The sequence below is a fragment of the Natator depressus genome, chromosome 3, assembly GCF_965152275.1.
Source record: "Natator depressus isolate rNatDep1 chromosome 3, rNatDep2.hap1, whole genome shotgun sequence".
NCBI lineage: Eukaryota > Metazoa > Chordata > Testudines > Cheloniidae > Natator > Natator depressus.
In genome coordinates, this window is record NC_134236.1 from 177,158,113 (window position 1) to 177,178,612 (window position 20,500).

A 20,500-nucleotide genomic window follows, 5' to 3' on the forward strand; every position below is an offset into this window, starting at 1 on the left:
TCTTTCTGAGGAAAATGGGGAGACAAGATTGAAATTTAAATGTAAAAATCCAAGAAGTTAAAAGCAAAACAAAGAAACAAAATCCTCAGACCTTCTGGGCCTTGTTTATACATCAGAGACACAATGGAGGTCACAAACCAATTATTGTTCTTTTGCAGGGCACTTACATTTCCAATAGGCCACATAAACTGACCGTGTATTAGACTTGCCCATCCTCATTGTTACTATGTGCACACTGTAGTGGGGTACAGAGGGGTCCTGCTTTCACTGTGGTCCAGAGCTACTTGGGGAGTGAGGAGCATAAACAAATTAGCTCCTCACGTTTCCCCATCAGGCATGCATATCCCTGGCCATGTTTTCCCCGGGGGGGCTGCAGGAGGCACATAGTTACTGTGATTCTGGGGCTGCACTATTCCCTGTGTCACGCCAGCTGGGATAGGGAAAGAAGGCTAGAAATGGATTTCTGTTCTTTAATTTGAAAAGAGGAAACTGTACCTCATTTTGGGACTCATTAGGGGTCACTGGGGGCATCCCTGTAGTGGGCTTGCCACGGGGCAGGTGGAGCAGTGCCCACTAGAAAAAATAGAAACAAATCCTGTGTAAAATCAGTGAAACTGTCCCAGTTCTATATGCCGTCCACAACTGCTAGTGCAATGGAATAGCTCTACCAGATCCATGTGAGGGTATCAACTCTGGTGCCCCCATGTTGTAGGTTCCAGAACAGGGCTTCAGAGCAGTTTTTAACACTTTATTACCCACTGATCTCAGACTTGAAAGCATGAGCCTAAGGCTGGAGTCTTTGTCCACCAACTGTGTTCCATGCCTAGCTTTTGAGAGTTAACTACAGGGGAAGCCAGCAGTATTGAGACTAAAAATATAATCATAGAAATGTAATGCTGAAATGGACCTCAAGAGGTCATCAGGGCCAGCCCCCTGTGCTGTGGCAGGACCAAGTACAGTAACTCCTCACTTAAAGTCATCCCTGTTAACATTGTTTTGTTGTTATGTTGCTGATCAATTAGGGAACACGCTCGTTTAAAGTTGTGCAATGCTCCCTTATAATGTCGTTTGGCAGCCACCTGCTTTGTCCACTGCTTGCAGGAAGAGCAGCCCTAGTTGCAGCTCGCTGGTTGGGGCTTGGAACCAGAGTGGACCGGCAGCTCCCCGCTCTCCGAAGTTCCCTGTACGGCAGCCACCCAGCAGGCTATCAATTGCCGGCAGTTCAGCTGTCCCTCCCCCCACTGCCATGTGCTGCTCCTGCCCTCTGCCTTGGAGCTGCTCCCTGGAGCCTCCCGCTTGCTGGGGGGCGGGGGGGGGTAGGGCTAATGTCAGGGTGTCCCCCCTGCTCCTGCACCCTGCTTACCCCATCTTCCATAGAGCAGAGGGACACACGACAGGGCTCAGGACAGAGGGAGCTTGCTGCTCAGCTTGCTGATCTACTTAAACAAGCAGTGTACTTAGAGTGGAGTCAGTGTACTTAAAGGAGCAATGCGCATCTCTCTCTCTCACACAGGGTGTGTGTCTCTGTCTTTGTCTGCCATGCTGTCTCCCCTCCCTCCATTCGTGCTGCCTTGTAGAGTATGAGGCTACTTTAACAACAATGAGTTAACCCTTGAGGGCTCAGCCAATTGCTAGTTCATCATTTAGCAGTAAGGCATTCCCTGGGAAATATCCCACCCTCTGACTTCATCATATCAACCAAACTTCACAATCATCATCGCTGTGTACCAGTATTAAATTGTTTGTTTCTAGTGTGTGTGTGTGTGTGTGTATGTGTGTAGTCTTTTGTCTGGTGAAAAAAATTTCCCTGGAACCTAACCCTCCCATTTATATTAATTCTTATGGGGCAATTGGATTCGCTTGACATCATTTCACTTAAAGTCACATTTTTCAGGAACATAACTACGTTAAACGAGGAGTTACTATAGACCTAGACCATTCCTAACAGATGTTCTTGATTTTTTGCTTTATGTCTAGCACACAGTTTTCTCTGAGGTAATGCTGTTTTGCTGTCCACGTATCTCACCACAGAAAAACCTTTATTTTTCCAGCCTAAATATATGACTGAAGCAGTGTTGATCCTTGGGAAGCTCCATTATGTGGAGGGATCCTACAGGGATGCAGTCAGCATGTATGCCAGAACAAGAATTGATGACATCTCCATAGAAAATGAACCTTTGTACCTTCTGCGCCTGGTGACTGAAGCATTTGTTATCAAAGGTAATGGGTTGTAAATGTAGCTTAGAAATAGTTACGTATTTAGGCTGGGATTTTCAAAAGCGCTCAGCTCTGGCCTCACTGTGCTCCCACTTAAGTCAGAGGGAGTCTTGCCACTCATTTTAGTGGCAGCAGAGTTAAGATATGCTGAACACTCTTCTGAAAATTCCACCGGTAATGCCTATCTAGTTTAAAATATACATCTACATAGATATTACAGAATCTTAGTCCATACATTGTAAACTTAACTGACTTACAAAAAGAAGTTAGGAAATATTAGAGCAGGTAAGGAATGTTGTAGTAATAGTGGCCTTGATTCAGCAATGCATTTAAAGTTTAAATTAAGTGTATATTTGAGTGCTTTGCTGAATTCGGGGCCTATGGTTTTCTTTAGAAGGAAGGAAAGGACATATACGCACAAACTTTGAGGGACCTACATAAAATAGTCAATACAACCTCTCCAAATTTTAAACTGTGAAGTGACACAATATGTGTTTTCAAGGTGGCTACCATAGTGTTGCAATGCATGCCACATACTATCAGATCTTATGTACAAACAGCAGTCTCTCCTTTTTTTCTTTATTTTGTTTTAATTATACAGATCTGTTTGAGAGACCTTATTGAAAACAGCACCTACAATTAGCAAAACTGCATGTAATATTTGAAAGTGAAAAAAACTGACTGATGAAAACAAACAAACCCTGTAATCTTCTCCTTTAGTTGCTTTCAGTTCTTTTATAAATGTTGCTAAAATTGCTATCTATCTACTGCTTTCTACTCTTTTCAGCATTTCCGCCAGCTTGTTAGGTGAATGAGAACTCTGTGATGATCAGATATCCTCAACTGGTATGTAAAAAGAAAAAACAAACCAACCCAAACCCTGTTTGAATGTGCCGTTAGCACTGATAGTAATTTGGATGTGTTTCATGATCTCACACAGTCACAGCATTCTGCTTTTTAAAAACCTGTTTGTGGTGCTTCTTTGCTGGCTTTGGGTTTCTTTTCTGTGGCCATTGGATGAGTCTGCTGTGGTAGTGAGCTTTTATGTATTGTAACTGATTTGATTTGTAATTTGCACTTACTCCTTTTGTTGAGAGAGGAGGGGAGGACTGGTGAAAGCTACCGATATGTGTATTAGCAGTGTGTCCAAGAGCAACTAATGGCCCAATGTAAAGCCCTTTGAACTCCATTAAGTCTTTCCATTGACTTCAGTGGGCATTTGATCAGGCCTTCTGTTAGCTACATAAGTTATTGTAATGTGTGCATATAAACATACCAAAAAGCATTGCTTCTTAGGGCCCGAGCCAATGAGGTGGTGTATCCCCATCCCCTGCTGATGCCACAGGAAGCTGAGGTAGGTTTGTGCCTTGCTGGATCAGGTCCTGTCTCTTGCTAATGTTTCATGTTTGTAAGTATGAAGGATTCATGATGGTGTTTTTTTCCTTCTGGTTTGGTGTGTGTGTGTGAAATTCAAGAAACATGTCACCTGTGCTGCGTCATCTCCACTATTCTCATTTTCCCCTCTGATTTATGAGATTAGTCTAGAAGCCAGGAGTGTGTAGGCCTCTCAGAATTCAGTTCTGTTCTTTCATCATAAGTTTCTGACAGAAAAAAGAATCCTGCTTGAGACTTAGCCCAGCTAAATTTGTTGAGAAAACACAGCTTTCCCACTTTCTGTTATTATTCTGATGATGATGAATTATTTGTATTACTAGTATTTTTGTACTTGCTTACAGAGCAATGAAACCCTCTTATATTTATGTAGCAGTATGCATAAAATTATACAACAGTAAGTTTCTGCATGGACTCATTCTGCAGAGCAGAATAAGGGGAGTCGTCCTTTATTTAAAAACAAACAAGCCTGTAGCTCCAAAACAAAGTTTACTGGATGTTTTTTCTTCCGTTTGCAACTCTCTTTACATAAATGGCCAGATCTTCAGTTGTTTATTAATTGGTTTAATTCCATTAACTTCAATGGAACTACTCCTCAACTGGCTTAAATTGGATCTGGTCCAAAGTAATTTTCAGTTAGCACTGACCATAGGTCCTTGCTTATTGTGAAAACTGGTTTAGAAAACAATCCAAATCAATCTGAACCCACAAAGTCTTCCTTTTGGAATAGAATCTACCCTACTTTTTTTTTTTTTTTTTTTTTTTTTTTTTAAGGTTTGGATGAGGCATTAAATGTAGAGTCAGTCACTTTCCCTTTCCACCCAGAACTCATTACACAGTCAAGAAAACAGCCTTTATTAACAACTTTTTTTAAAGATGACCCTACAGCACCACTGCTTTTATTGTTTGGGGCCAAGTCTACACCAGCAGAGTTTTTTCACCGAAAGTTTTGTCAACGATCAAAAAGCGCTTAAAAGAAAATCGTTATTGCATGTTCACCCTGTCTTCCTCTGTTGGCAGAGCGTGTCCACACTTGGGGCAGTAGCATCGACAGTGAGACAAAACACTGTGGGTAGCTATCCCACTGTTCAGCTCTCCACCTCCTGCTGCATCTTGTGGAAAGGAAGAGTGGATCGCAGCGCATCATGGGTCAGGGCTCAATGTCCCATGATGCATTGCTTTCTGTCCCAGGAGTCCATGTTCTTCCATCTTCAGTTTGCAGCATTTTTCAACGTCCCTTGTTTTCTGCTCGCCCCACCAACTGTGTCTGAAAGAATGGATCCTGCACTGCAGTCAAATGCTCTGCTTGCTGTCAGTAACACATCACAAATTGCAGTGCAGTTAATCGTGAAGTTCTGAACTCGATGGGATTCACAGTTGTGTGACATGCTGCCTGACATCAGTAGGAGCAACATGAGATTACTTCTGGCATTCATGGAGCACCTGCACACAGTGGATTATTGCTTTTGGGCTCAGGAACCTAGCACTGAGTGGTGAGATGGCATCGTTATGCAGGTCTGGGATGATGAGTAGTGGCTGCAGAACTTTAGGATGAGAAAAGCCACCTTCCTGGAACTGTGTGCTGAGCTTGTCTCAGTCCTGCGGCACAGGGATGCCCAAATGAGAGCTACCCTCTCAGTGGAGAAGCGCATGGCAATTGCAGTGTGGAAGCTGGGGCGACTCCAAACTGCTACTGGTTGGTCGCAAATCAGTTTGGAGTTGGGAAGTCGACTGTTGGAGCTGCGTTAACGCAAGTCTGCAAGGCCATTAATCGCATCCTGCTACGAAGGACCGTGACTCTTGGTAATGTATGTGAAATAGCGGATGGCTTTGCAGAAAACTGCGGAGGGGCAACAGATGGCACGCATATTCCAATTTTGGCACCGGACCACCTGGTGACGGAGTAGGCGCTAGTGGACCACTGCAGGTGTTTCACTGACATCAATGTGGGGTGATCTGGACAGGTGCATGACACATATATATATTTAGAAACACCGGCCTGTACAGAATGCTGCAGGCGTGGGCTTTCTTTCCAGACCAGAAGATTACAGTAGGGGATGTTGAAATGCCCATAGTGATCTTGGGAGACCCGGCATACCCCTTAATGCTATGGCTCATGAAGCCTTACACGGGAAACCTAGATAGCTGTAGGGAGGGTTCAGTAATAGGTTGAGTAGGTGCAGGATAACCTTGGAATGTGCATTTGGTAGATGAAAGGTGTGCTCGTGATGCCTTGATGGTTAGACTTCAATGAGGATAATATTCCCATGGTTGTTGCCACATGTTGCGCGTTGCCCAATATTTGTGAAGTGTGACAAAGTTCCTCCTCTGCCTCGGTGGGTCCTGCGCTTATTGGCAGATTTAGTTGCCTCAGAGATTCACGGCAGCCCTCAGTTTGGACACTTTTGCTAGTGACTCAAACTTGCCATTCACTCAGCTAACCTCATCACTGGCCAGCATGGGGAAAGGGAGGAGAACAATCCCCGCAGTCTCTGCTGACCCACCTAGTGGGTCAGGGGATAGGCCAGGGACCTTCCCCTCTGGGGGGATCCACAGTCCAGGTCACCTCCTCTTGTCTCAAATAGGGAGTTGAGGGGGATGAGGGGAACCTGTGCCTGCCCTCTACTCTGGGTTCCAGCCCAGGGCCCTGTGGATTGGGCCACTTCCCCATGGCCTCCTCCCAACACCTTCTTTATCCTCACCAGAGGACCTTCCTCCTGATGTCTGGTAATGCTTGTACTTCACAGTCCTCCAGCAGTACGCCTACTCACTCTCAGCTTCTTGTGCCTCTTGCTCCCAGCTCCTCACATGCGCTTCATTAACTGAAGTGAGGTCCTTTTTAAAACCAGGTGCCCTGATTAGCCTGCCTGTCCTAATTGATTCTGTTAGCTTCTTAATTGGCTCCAGGTGTCCTAATTAGCCTGTCTTAATTGGTTCCAGCAACTTCCTGATGGTTCTGGAACAGCCCATTATCTTACTCAGGGAAAAGAGACCTGCTTAATCTGGAGCTAATATATCTACCTTCTGTCACTCTCCTGTAGCCATCTAGCCTGACCCTGTCACAGAAAGTAAGGGTGAAAAGTTTGCTGAGGCAGAACGCCTGGCTGCGGCTTTTGAGCATCCAGATACCAGGACAATTAGAGGACACAGTGGGGGGCAATTTGAATCTGGGAAGCTTTGAGGCAACACTTTTGAAGATGAGAACCAGTAATGTATGTTGCTATGCTCTGGACTACAATGCTTAATGAAATTTGAGTTTTGCTAGGGAGCACTTGTGATTTTGTGACCTGGGATTCAGTCTAAGCAAATGATTTAACTGCTTGTTTGTTTTTGCTGCCATGTGCTATCACAATTTTCTGGAAACAAAGTTCTTATCATTCAAAAAACTTTGCTTTTATTGCCTAAAAAACTACAATCGCCCCCCCCCCCCCCCACAATTGCTAGCGGGAGAGGCGATACCGGGGAGGGCTGACTTTCAGAGCTGTGCGTAAGTCCAGCTATCATTTGAAAAGGTGTTTGTGGGGGTAGAGTGAATGGGAAAGCGAGAAGTCCCAGACAGGGGAAAGCAATTTGCGGATGGAGTTTGGGGAAGGTAAGGGAAAGAGTTCTAAAAGTGCTGAAGGGGAGAGTGGGCATGCATCTGTTTAATCTGGAGGGTTATGAGGGATTGTAGCATGTCAGTTTGCTTCTCCATAACTTTAATCATCCTCTCAGTTGCATCCCTAGTGTAGGTCTCATTTTCTTTTCTTTCCTGCCTTGATTTTCTTCCACTGCCTGCATTCCCTGTTTTCTGCATTTGAACATTGCATGACCTCCCGGAACATGTCTTCCTTTCTCTGTCTCGGGCACTTTCTTCTCAGGTGGAGGTGCTCTGCTGGTGTGTAGGGGGTGCCTGTGAAGGCCACATCTGTATAAGCACAAGGAACAATACACAGATGCGTGACTATTAAGTACACGCACAGCATTGAAACAGTACAGTAAAATACCTCTACTAACATACAAATCACTTTCTCACTGACCCTTGACAAGCACACATGCTGGCGAACACTCCAAGCATCGTGAGGTTACTCTGCGGCGGAGGGCATTCTAAATCAGGGGAGAAACAATATGAAAGGGTCACGGTGCAGTTGACTAGGGACAATATTCTAAATTTTCCTACCCTTTTCCACAGACAGCGGGTCATTGTAGCAGATATCTCACTCCTGAGAGTAAGCAAAGAAGCAATGGTGCATCTACTACATGCTTGTGGCTTCTACCCCAATCCCTATGCTTCCCGCCTGTGTGCTGTTTTGGTCCCTGCACAAGTGATTGCAGATGGTGTGGGAAAGTTTCCTTCGATGGGGGAAGGAACAAAGCAGCTCTGCCAAGGAAACTTTGGCAGAGGATTGGCGAGTACATCCAGGAAAGTTTCCTAGAGATCTCTGGACGATTCCCATGAAATCTCAGTGTGCATCGACACCCTGTTCTGCCCTATTACTTAGCTGCACAGGGAAATGTCCAGCACAGAGAAACACAGCCAACCTTCTACATTTCTATGCCCTCAACCCACCTCTGTACTTCACAAAGCAAAACCACTTACCAGGGGTCTCCTCGCCTGCTTCTTGCTTGCCAGAGTGTGACTGCCAAGACTGGCTGGACACTCCAGAGTGGAGAACAGCTCCTGACTGGATGCACCACCAGGTGACCCTGCTGTGGGTTGTACATTGTTGCCTGCCTTCACCTCTACGTCAATGATTTAGTCCTCTGGGTTAGGTCCACTTTCTACCGGCTCCAGCCCTGCCGAAGTATCCACAGGGCTCTTGGTGGTGGACGTGGAGTCGCTGCCAAGGACAGTGTCCAACTTCTTATAAAAACGGCAGGTCTAGGACGCAGCACTGGGGTGACAGTTTGCCTTCCTTGCCTTCTGGTACTCCTGCCTTAGTTCCTTGACCTTTTCTCTGCACTGCAGCATGTCCTGATCATAGCCTTTTTCTCAGAAGCTTTGGGAAATCTGCCCATAGGTATCGAAATTCCTACGGCTAGAGTGCAGCTCGGAGGACTGCACAGCCTCCTCTTCCCAAATACTGAGCAGATCCAGCAGCTCCGCATTGATCCAAGCCGGAGAGGATTTTCCGCATGGAGCCACCATTGTCAGCTGGGGAGATGCAATGTGAGCTCTCCACGCTGAGCAAAGAGAAAGTGGATTTTCCAAAATTCCCAGGCCTTTCAGGGAGGAGGGGCGGACAGTTGCTTGCCTGGGCTACAGGGCAATGGAGTTGGAACTGCTGACCAGAGCGGTCAGGGCGGGCATTGTGAGACACCTTCTGGAGGCCAATTACAGCAATAAAATCAAGCGTGGTGTCTACACTGGCACTTTGGCAGCAAAACTTTTGCGTAAAAAGCCTTGTCTCTCTCATCGAAGTGGTTTTATTTTGTCTCCAAAATTGAGGAGTTTTGTCGCCAAAAGTGGCATTGCAGTGTGTACATCTCTACTGTTTTGTCACCAAAAGCTGCCTTTTTGTGAAAAATCTCTGCAGTGTAGACAAGGCCTTAATCTCTTACTAGCATTGTTGCATGTACCTTAAGTTGGAACTGACGTGATGCGTTCTGTGTGCAGTGGTGTTGTAGCTGTTACAGCCCCAGGAAATTAGAGAGACATGGTGGGTGAGGTAATATCTTTTATTGGACTAATTTCTGTTTGGTGAGAGAGACAAGCTTTTACACGGAGCTGCTCTTCAAGTCTGGGGAACTGTGTCACAGCTAAACACAAGGTGGAAGAGATTGCTTAGTGTAAGTAGTTAACACATATTTCAAGGGATCATGCACGGTGAAGTGGCCCTTTAACATCCCTCCAGTCATAAAGAGGAGAGAGTGGGGTGGGGGAAAACAGGCCACTTCACCTTGATTGGTCCCTTGAAATATGTTAACTATTTGTACTATACAATATGTTCCAGCTTGTATTGAGCTGTGACACTAAGTAAGCTTCCCAGATCTGAAGGAGAGCTCAGACAAGCTTTTGAGCTTTCATGCTCACCAAACGAAGTTGGTCCAATAAAAGATATTACCTTGCTCACCTGGTCTCTGTGATGCATTCTGGTATTTCTGAATTGGGGAATTTATTACAAAGTGGGACATTGCAGTGCAGGCTCTAAAGCAATCAAAATTACAATGATGGAAAGAAGAAGGGTCAGGTTGAGGGAGATTTGGCTTTTTCCATTGTGAACAAACATATAATATGATAGGAAAGAGCTGATTTGAAGTGGGACTGGGGGAGAGCAGTTCTAGATATATGGAGAGTAGATGGCTGGGAGTGGAATCTGATGGAAAAAAATAGAATTTGCTTTTATATAGCACTTTTCATACTCTTTCTTCCAGAGCACTTTGATGGACGTTTGACAGTGATCCAAACTTTTGTGGTCTTCTTGGAAACTTTTCAGCATTTTACTATTTTTCTGTATTGTGGGTAGCAAATAATCAGGATGTGGGCCCCATTGTGCTAAGTGCTTTACAAACACAGAAGAAAAACCCATTATCAATAGTCTTGCAGGACAGATTTCCATCCAAAACAAATATCAACAAATAAATGTTTAGGTTAGTTATAAATGCTGGGACTTGAGCAGCTTACAAAGGTAATGGCAGAAATTAAGATCCTTTATCTGAACTGGCTGTATCTGCTTTACCCAAATCTGTTTCCAAATCCCTGACCATTTGTGTTGCAGGGTGGGAAAGGGAAGGAATGTCAGCTCTCTCCAGGTATTATAGGTTTGTGAGGATTTTCCATAATCCAGTCTGAGTTTAACAAGGACTCCTTTTGAAAGCTCTCTCAGTGATCATCAAATGGACAAGTTGTCTGTACGTATTCCCTCTTCAATATGAGTCTCAGATGATTTTCATTCAGTTTGGAAGCCCTCTGCTTGGTTTGCTGTGTTGCATGTTCTCTCTCGCTCTGGAGCTTTCTCACTGATCTGTGGTGCAAGTAATTCTGCCTGTTTCTTACTCAGCCCTGTTTTAGCAACAGGAAAACACATCAGAAGCCAAGTTCACTGAGATTTCACTTCTATCCACTTGGTGCATGTCAGGGCAGGGCTACCTGGTATTTTTTTCTTCTTGTATCTGGTGTTCTGAGACCCAGGGTATGTCTACACTAAAAACTTAAGTCAACCTATATTAGGTCTATTTACAGCCACCGCAGTAGTTACTGCAGTGGTGCAGATCCACACACCGCTCCTTGGAGCGTTTCCACTGACCTAAGAAGGGCAGTGTGGGGAGCTGAGAGCTCTCAGCCGGGAGTGGGGCCCCGCTTCCCAGCTCTCCAGGGAAGCAGGGGGTAGCTAGGCTCTAGCTGCCTGCCTTTCTTGTCAGTTGGAGCCATGAAATTTACAAGAGAGCTAACAGCTGATGTAAGTAACAGTATCCACACAGACACTGAGTTGCCCTAACTACACCAACATAAGCCCTATGCCTTTTGTGGAGTGGAATTATTATGTCGGTGTAATAGGGTACTTAAAATGGTGGGACAAGGCTGTAGTGTAGACACTGACATAATTAGGTCAAGGTAATCTGCCTTATGTCGACATAACTGTGTAGTGTAGGCCAGGCCCCAGTCAAAACAAACCAGTAAATATCAATTTCCAATGTAACTTTACAACAGATGTCTCCAGAGTGTTCTAGCTGGAGCAGATCTGCATGGATTCCTGTCTTGTCTGGTGGATAAATGCATTTGTAGGGAAACTTTCAGAGCTGGTTATCAGCCTTGACTTGTAAAATCTAGGCAGGACTCTCGACATATCTAGATGCCAGTTTCTATTGTGGCCTACACTTAAAGGGGAACTGAAATGCTCTTAAAATGAACAAACCCCAGATAATTTAAGACCCCACATCCCTAATGAGAGTAAACTTTACAATGATCTCTTTTGTGTTAGTGTGTTTAGTTATGAAAATCAGTTATCTGAGTTAATAGATCACTTTTCCTAGAGTTGCCAACATTGTATTTTAAAAAATAAGGGACTGTTTTCTTACCACCCTCGTGCCACCTCTCCTCCCAATATTATTGTTATTATTTATTATCACCATTATCTATTATTAATTAATTAGTACTCACCTACCTTCACCAGGGGTATTTCTTGCTGCTTTTTGCAGCACTCAGCAACTCCTGATCTTGTTGTACAGACAAGAAAAAATAAGGGACGTTGCTTGTAATAAGGGACTGTTGGCAACCATACGTGTCACTGACTCTTAAAGCATTGTGAACAGTGCAGCTCCCTGCACTGTGTAGGTGTTAATGATGACAGTGATACTTAGCATTTATATAGCTTTTTGATCTGACATCTTCAAGTGCTTTACAAAGGAGCATAGGTGTCATTAGACTCGTTTTATGGATGGGGAAACCAAGGCACATGGAGTCTAAGCGACTTGCCCAAGGCGATAGGGAATCAGTGGCAGTCAAGAATAGAACCTTGATCTCCTGACTCCAAGTCCATTGCTGTTGTCAGAGCCATATTAAACTGCTGCAGGAGTACCCTGGTTCCTGAACCAGAATAAGACATAAACATTCCTTTCAGTTTGCCTTTAATACTTAGTTGTGGGAGATGCTCACTTGTGGTCAAAATGCACTAGATGCACGTCTGGGGATGGGATGTAAAGGCCTCTTAAATTTCTCCTGTGTGCTTCCCTGTTTCTGGTGCTGCATTGTGCATTGCCATTCCCTCTGTTCTGTGTTAGAACAACATGAGGGCTGCTTTAACTCAGGCAGGACTGCCACAGCCATTAATGGATGAACATGCAGGGAAGGATCAATGTAGTGCATGGACATCCTGTCATCCTCTTTACTCTGACCACTTCACTTCTTGCCTGCTGCAACAGTAAGGACCTGTTGCATAATAGCTCCTATGGGCCTCTCTGCCACTGCTGAATCACCATTAGGCTTGGGCTTGCTAAACCACTTTTAGGGCCAGATTACGCTGGTTGCATGATGCAAAGCAGCCATGCCAAAGGGCCTGCCCCAGATATCTGTAATTTTTAAGTTTGAATGTGTGATCAATCATCATGTGAGAATGCAAAAAGTTTATAAAAATATTCTGTAGTTTAAAAAAAAAAAAAGTTAATCATTAAAGACATTTGGAAGCCGTAATTAGAGGCCTGTCATAAATATAAAGGGAAGGGTAACCATCTTTCTGTATACAGTGCTATAGAAATGATTTTACAGAGGTGATTCTTTTTACCTTTTGTCTCTGATAGCTGTTCTCAGCCTACAGAAAAATCTTTTTGTTATGCTTGCTGCTCTGTCCCCCAGGCAGAGTGACAGAATCAACAGCTGCAATCACCTTTTACAAAACCCTTTAAAATCCTGCTGTGCTTCTGGTTCAAAATGATCTCTGCCTCAAAATGATCCCACCGCTCTGCCACCATGTCAAGGTTCCTTCCCCTCTCTGAACTCTAGGGTACAGATGTGGGGACCTTCATGAAAGACCCCCTAAGCTTATTCTTACCGGCTTAGGTTAAAAACTTCCCCAAGGTACAAACTTTGCCTTGTCCTTGAACAGTATGCTGCCACCACCAAGCGTTTTAAACTAAGAACAGGGAAAGAGACCACTTGGAGACGTCTTCCCCCAAAATATGCCCCCCCAAGTCCTACACCCCCTTTCCTGGGGAAGGCTTGATAATAATCCTCACCAATTGGTACAGGTGAACACAGACCCAAAGCCTTGGATCTTAAGAACAATGAAAAATCAATCAGGTTCTTAAAAGAAGAATTTTAATTAAAGAAAAAGTAAAAGAATCACCTCTGTAAAATCAGGATGGTAAATACCTTACAGGGTAATCGGATTCAAAACATAGAGAATCCCTCTAGGCAAAACCTTAAGTTACAAAAAGACACAAAAACAGGAATATACATTCCCTCCAGCACAGCTTATTTTACCAGCTGTTAAACAAAAGAAAATCTAATGCATTTTCTAGCTAGATTACTTGCTAACTTTACAGGAGTTGTAAGGCTGCATTCCTGATCTGTTCCTGGCAAAAGCATCACACAGACAGAACCCTTTGTTCCTTCCCCCCCGCCACCTCCAGATTTGAAAGTATTTTGTCCTCTCATTGGTCATTTTGGGTAAGGTGCCAGCGAGGTTACCTTAGCTTCTTAACCCTTTACAGGTAAAAGGGTTTTGTCTCTGGCCAGGAGGGACTTTATAGCACTGTATACAGAAAGGTGGTTACCCTTCCCTTTATATTTATGACAAGGCCTTTGAGGAGAAATATAGGATCACAACTTTAACTCAGTTGGACTAGGAGTGGTGGTTGTTTTAAAGGAATGGTGTAGAGTAGCTGACGTATTATGGGTCCTGTTAAAAATATCCTGCTTAGATACGGGCCGAAAGCAAAGTTCATAGGTATGGGCTGTCCCTACAAGGGACCAAATCTGGACAGTCTGGAGTCTAAATCAGCAATTCCCAAACTTTATTGGTTCATGTACCAACCACCTTCTTACAAAACAGATGTTTGAAGTACCACATGCAAATTTCTCCTTTCTGTGCACATTTTAGGCCTTAATAGGGTTTACTTAAGTATTTACGGACTCCTAATAAAATACGTTTTGAATCTGGCTGGTGGATATCCACCTGGGGTAACTAAAAGAATGAGGAGTTTGGCTGGGGGAAGGTTAGAGGACCATGAGGATTACAGCTGGTTGGGAATTTTTCAATGAAATGGTTTTTCATCAGAAAATGGCAGTTTGTCTAAACGCAGACTTTTCATGGGTTCTGTAAAGGTTCCATTCCGACAGAACTTTTGTCAGGAGGGGTTTCCAGCTTTGTGATAGAACTTGTGCTCAAACCTAGAGCAAGAGAGAAAGAGACACATCCCAGAATAGCTTGGAGGACGGGGTACTCACCTGGGATATGGGAAACCCAGGTCCTGAATCTGAAGCAGCAGAGCAGCGATTTGAACCTGCGTTTCCTTCCACGCAGGTGAGTGCCCTGACCCCCAGGCTGTTGGCTGTTCTAAGGTGGGGGGTAGTCTTTTTGGCTTTTCACAAAAAACTTCAAAATGTCTCAGTTTCATCCTGATGTTCCTGTTCCATGGCACGAAAAGTTTTGTGAGACAGCAAAACAGTTTCCCACCAACTCTAGTGGAGTTCACACGTCTCAGGTGGTGAGTGTGTGTAAATGGGAAGGGGAGCTCATGGGGGAGGGTAGACAGGTGAGGAGTCTTGGCTGGAATTGAGGGGTTTTACCTGGGCATTGGGCAGGTTCAGCTCCAGTTCACCGTTGTTCCAAGGCTTCATATTCCTGTTTCCCTCTGAGCCAGAGAGCTCTGCCAGTGGTCTCTCTGGAGAGTCTTTCCCAGAGATCATTTCCTACTTTGGTCCCTGGACTCACAACTTCTTCCTCCCATCCGTTAGCCTATCTGGGATCACAGCACAGCCCAGGGAGGCTTCACGAGCCCACTAGTCTCACTTCTGGTTCACCATCACAGGGAGCCTCATTCCTGACTTGATGCTACCTTGTAATTCTCTCCTCCAGCCTCTCTGCCTTCTCTCTGCTCCTGGGAGCCACCTAACAACTTTTATCTTGTTTATCAAGTAGCTACCACCTCACACCTGGCCCCATTCCCCAGTTAGGCTGCTGATCTCTTGAATACCTGTTTCCTCAAAGGGGCCATGTCATGGAACAGAAATTGGTTGGTACTAGGCCCACTACTCCTTAAAAAGGACAGACCATTCTGTTACAGTGTACCACTTGCAACAAGTGCATGAACCACCAGTGGTATATTTACCACAGTTTGGGAACCCCTGATCTAAATCCCAGAGTTTTGATTGGGCCCAACTTTCCTTCTGTTTAGAAACAAAACTGCTGATCTCTCACACTTCCTGTCTCTCTTATCGTCCCTCTTTGTATTTCCAAGGATGTTTGCATGATAACAGGATATTTGTTGCTTCGGAGTATATTTGTTCCCACTGCTTATTCTTCACCTGAAATTGTTGTCCTTTGTTATATCACAAGAGGTTGCCTTGAAGATGATGATGATAATGTGCATAGACTATGGGGACATCAGGTGAGGAATAATAAATAACAGAATAACTAGTTTTCATTTAATATCCCTGAATTAAAAAAATGAGGAGAAATATTGAGCCTACTGTAATAGAGATTGTAAGTAAAAGGGTCTCTGAATAACTACAGTTTGAACAACTTAATTCAGTTTATGGATTTCATAAGACCCTACTGTCTAGTCCAGGGGTCTCAAACTCAGTTTACCTTAGGGCCAGGGCCAGTCCTCAAATCCTCCCAGCGGGCCAATAATGTCACTGAAGATGGTGTTCAGAAAAGAAAACGTTTATATTGTATTTTTTATTTTGAATTTCTTAGAAATAATAAAACTGTCATACAACTTTATACGATTCTTCACCTGCCAGAGAGTTTTTAGTGTTTGCCAGACACCTGGCAATGCTTCATTTCTGTCAGTTTGTTGATGTTTGGCCTCAGTGACTGAGCAGTTGAAACCTTCAGGATTGCAGCAAGGTGGGCATCAGATAATCCCACCATCTATGGGATTCTACTAGAAAAAGACACTGCTTTGTGGAGTGAGCCAGGGAATTAAGTTGGATTCATGGGAGGGTGATGGCTGTCTACCCATGCTGATGCAACTATTTCTTTTGTAACTTTTACTGTAGGCACTAACAGGGCAAAGTGAAAGCATGCTGTAATTACACAAGCAAAGATAAGGATAATTCATTTCTGTATCATCTCAAGCATGCTACTACTGAGCAATAAAATACTTCTGTTTTCTCCTTGGAACCAATCTGCGGAAGAACAAGGAAAAAAAAGCGTGTGTTGAACATAGATCCTGTCCCACATTGCTACTGTGGGTTGCCTTGAGGAGGATAAGCAATAGTAGTTGGTGATCCCTCAGAGTTCGAGGATGATAGTCTTCCAGGAAATGATAGTGGTTATTGCTGGTGGATCTGCAGGTAGCTAATAAGACCAATCTGGGAGCCACAGATCTTATCTCTGTTGGGGCAGATGTTTTCCAGTGGAAGGGGTGGATTTGGATTGTTGAGTCAGGCTGCAGCATGTTCTTTCCTTCTTTCCCGTTTCTCTATTTCCTGTTGTCTTCATTGGGTCTCAGAATGCTGGGATCCTTGCCACGTGGTCCTTCTCCATTTTAGTTGGTCGAGGACTTGGGTTTCCCATAAGTTTATGTCGATGTTGCACTTCTTCATGTTGGCTTTGAGAGTGTCTTTGAAGTGCTTTCTTTGCCCTCCCCTCATCAGTTAGCCTTGACTCAATTGTGAGAACATGACCAGCTTTGGGAGTTGATTGCCTGGCATTTGAAGAACTTGACCAACCCTGCGGATTTGGTGGCAGATGGTTATAGCTTTGATGTTGGAGGTCTTGGCGTGGTACAGAAAGCTGATGTTGGTGCGTCTATCATCCCACTTAATTCATAAAATCTTGTGGAGGCACTGTTGATGGTATCGTTCAACAGCCTGGAGGTGTCTAATGAACATGACCCAGGTTTCAGCACTGTACAGGAGAGTGGGGATAATGATATCCTGGTACACGAGAACCTTGGTTTGGTTCTTAATGTCTGAAAGCTGTCCGGATCACTGCACGCCCGCTCGCCATAGCTCGGGTCTGCCTCAGACTCCTAGGTCACATGGCTGTGTGCACCTACGTCATCCAACGCACAAGACTGGGGAGGAAGTCCCTTCAGATGTGGCTGTTGTCAATCTGTTCCCCAGCCAGACATCCCTTGGGCAGGGTCCTCGCGATCCCTCCCTGGGTACTCACCTTGCTCCAATGGTGGTCAAACCCGGATCCAGTGATGGAAGGTGTTCTGTTGCGACTTCACGGCCCACAGTATCTCTGGTGTCAGATGTGTCCGACCTCAGTTGGGGAGTACACTTTGGTGCTCTCAAGACTCGGGGGCTATGGTCTCAAGAGGAATTGTCACTTCACATAAATGTCAGAGAGCTCAGGGCCATCTGCCTTGCTTGCAAGGTGTTTCTTCCCCATCTGTCGAGTCATATGGTGCAGGTGCTGACAGACAACACGGACTCCATGTTCTATGTCAACAGGCAAGGGGGATCCTGGTCATTGGCCCTGTGTCAAGAAGCCCTTCGCCTGTGGGATTTCTGCATCCAGCAAGGCGATCCACCTGGAAACCTCCCACCTCCTCGGTGTTCGGAACATGCTGGCGGATCACTTAAGCAGGTCCTTCTTTTCTCCCCACAAGTGGTCCCTCCACTTGGAGTTTGTCAGGATGCTTTTCTGGAAGTGGGGAGCTCCCCAAGTGGACCTGTTCGCCACTAGACAGAACAGAAAATGTCACCAGTTCTGCTCTCTGCCAGGCCTCGACAGCGGCTCGCTATCCGATGCCTTTCTGCTGGCGAGATCAAGCCTTCTGATGTATGCTTTCCCGCCAATCCCACTGATCAACAGGGTCCTTTTCAAGATCAGGAAGGATAAGGTTCGAGTCATTATGATTGCCCCAGCCTGGCCTCGCCGGCATTGGTTCAGCACGCTCATAGGCTTGGCAGTAGCAGCTCCGTCGGCTGTTCCCAACCATCCGGACCTACTCTCTCAGGATCACAGGCAGCTGCTGCACCCGAACCTTGCTTCGCTCCACCTCACAGCGTGGATGCTGGGTGGCTGAACTCTGAGGAACAGACCTCAGTTCTACAGATTTATAAACCACAAGTTAAATGGACTCCAGCAATTACCCAAAGACAGTGCTACCCCAGCAGTGACTTACATGAACACCAGTATGATAATCCCTATTAAAGTCACCATCAAGCCTGACCCCTCTCCAGTCACTCTTCAACCCCCTCAACCCCTTAAAGGCCAGGGAGAAAACATGGTCCTTGTGGTGTGTCTGGTAGGTTAACAAAATTGGGTTGCTGTGATCTGGGAGGAAGCAAGTTCCAAAGGCTTTTCGTCCTAAGGGCAAATCGCCCCTTCCCATCTCTGGTGTGGGTAGGTGACTGCACGTCAGGGGACTCTACCTGTGGTGTCTCCTTGACTGCAACTATGGCAGAATGCCACAAAAAGAGTCCCTTATAGTCCAAGGCCATTTAGGATTTTATAGATTAAAACCAGCACTTTAAAATCTATCGAGAAACTTACAATCAGCCAGGGCGGGTCTTAGACCACTGGTTTAATATGTCCATGAAAAAAAACTTCATTTAATAAGCAGGCTCCTGAATTCTGCACATCATTTTCCAGACGGAATGAATACATAGCCCCATATAGAGTGTATTGCAGAATCTAATTTGGTGTTGACAAAGGCATGGATAATAATTATATCCTGAAGAAATAGTTGCAGTCTATTGCCCAGGCAGAGCGTTGATAAAAAGCTGACCTGGCCGTAGCTGTCACCTGCTCCTCTGACAACAATTGGGAGTCTGAGCAGATAAGAATGTCCATTACAAGGTTCAAGAAGAGCAATAACAGTGAAAATAACTAATCATGCCCATTAGAAAAAGGGTGACCAAGTGGGTCAAGCATGCAAGACTGGAAGCTAGTGGTCCTGTTTAACTCTGCAGCATTAGGCAAGTCACTTAATCTCTTAGCTACATCTCTCCTTTTAGGAAAAATAACTTCAGGGGGTTGTTTGAAGCTTTAAACTCCACTCACCTCACCACCTCTGAGACCGTCAAATAAAAAGTACCATAGGATTATGAAAGACTGTTGGTCCAGAAATAACAACAGATGAAGCTCTTGTGAACTCCTCCGGAAAAAGAAGCTTATGCTTTCAAAATGTGCCAGTAAGCTTTATGAATGACCCAAATAACCAATGATTTGGGAGTGTTTTGGTGGAGAACCTCTGCTTGAATAAGCTTTTTCTTTGTTTGCAGAAGAGGCATGCTAAATATGAGTGGATGTTGCAGTGAATGTTCAAAAGTTATGGACACCAAATGTGTCTGTTTTTCCAATCTGTTCCATTTAGTGCCAAAAGCACTGCTCAACTGCTTGGAAAAGGAATGTCAAGACTGATGACAAACATTGCGTAGTGTGTGTGGGTTATTTTTTGCCGGAATTCTCAAAGGTTTGTTCCAGACAGTACTAGAACTAATCTCAATCTTTGATTTATCTTGCTGAAGATCAGGCAGTTTATTTTCAGAGAGATTGTGATCTAGCAGATTAATTTTGGGTCTGAACTCCTGGGTTCTAATTTTAACTCTGGTGCTGAATCATTTTGAGACTTTTCTGTCAGTTTTCCCCATCTGTGCAATGCTGGTAATTCTAATGTTCCTCTAAAGAGGATTAGTTAGTTTTTTGTAGAGCTTTAATGTAAAGTGCTAAATAGTATTCTGCTGACTTTTGTATACTTATGTATAAAGACTAATAAAAATTTATATAAAGAACAAGTCTCAAAAACACTTTTGTTTAATGTTCACTGATTTCCCTGAGCCAAGTTTATAAATTGGGCTGCAGAGCGTACACTGGAAACACATTCTTCTAAGCAAAGACATTGTGTACCCAAATTTACTGGTACAGCGTGACATCTGCAGTTCTTTGCCCCAGATGTAGATTCATAGTGTAATACGTTTCAGGAATGGGGAACACAGTCTGCAAAACTGAAACTATTCCATCTTGATCAGCTGTGAGGTGCTGCCCATCACACTGAATTCCTTTTAACACTGTTCAACACAGACATTATGCCAGAAGATCCAGGCTTCATGCTCTGTGCGCTTCAGTGTTCCTTAGTGCCATCGTTGGATTGATAGACAGTTCTGGCATACCTAGGTTCCAGGGTTTTAGGAGTCATGTGTTAGATGTGAGTTGATTGGTGTGTGGAGAGGAATCGGTATGCTGCCATTTAACTTTATTTGCTGCATCCACAATCCCGTTTCCTATCTACCATGGCCACTGAAGCTTTGACTTTTGGCCACCAGTGTGACAGGAGATGTTGGTAA

The 20,500-nt window shown here is 44.6% G+C and overlaps 1 protein-coding gene across 1 annotated transcript in view; it reads left to right on the forward strand.

Moving 5' to 3' along the window:
- TTC7A (tetratricopeptide repeat domain 7A) overlaps window positions 1-20,500 on the forward strand; it is a 257,204-nt gene that overhangs the window by 6,222 nt on the left and 230,482 nt on the right. Inside the window, exon 3 of the mRNA XM_074949389.1 lies at window positions 2,052-2,220. Coding sequence (XP_074805490.1) covers window positions 2,052-2,220 — 169 coding nt within the window. The remainder of the gene's footprint in view (window positions 1-2,051; window positions 2,221-20,500) is intronic.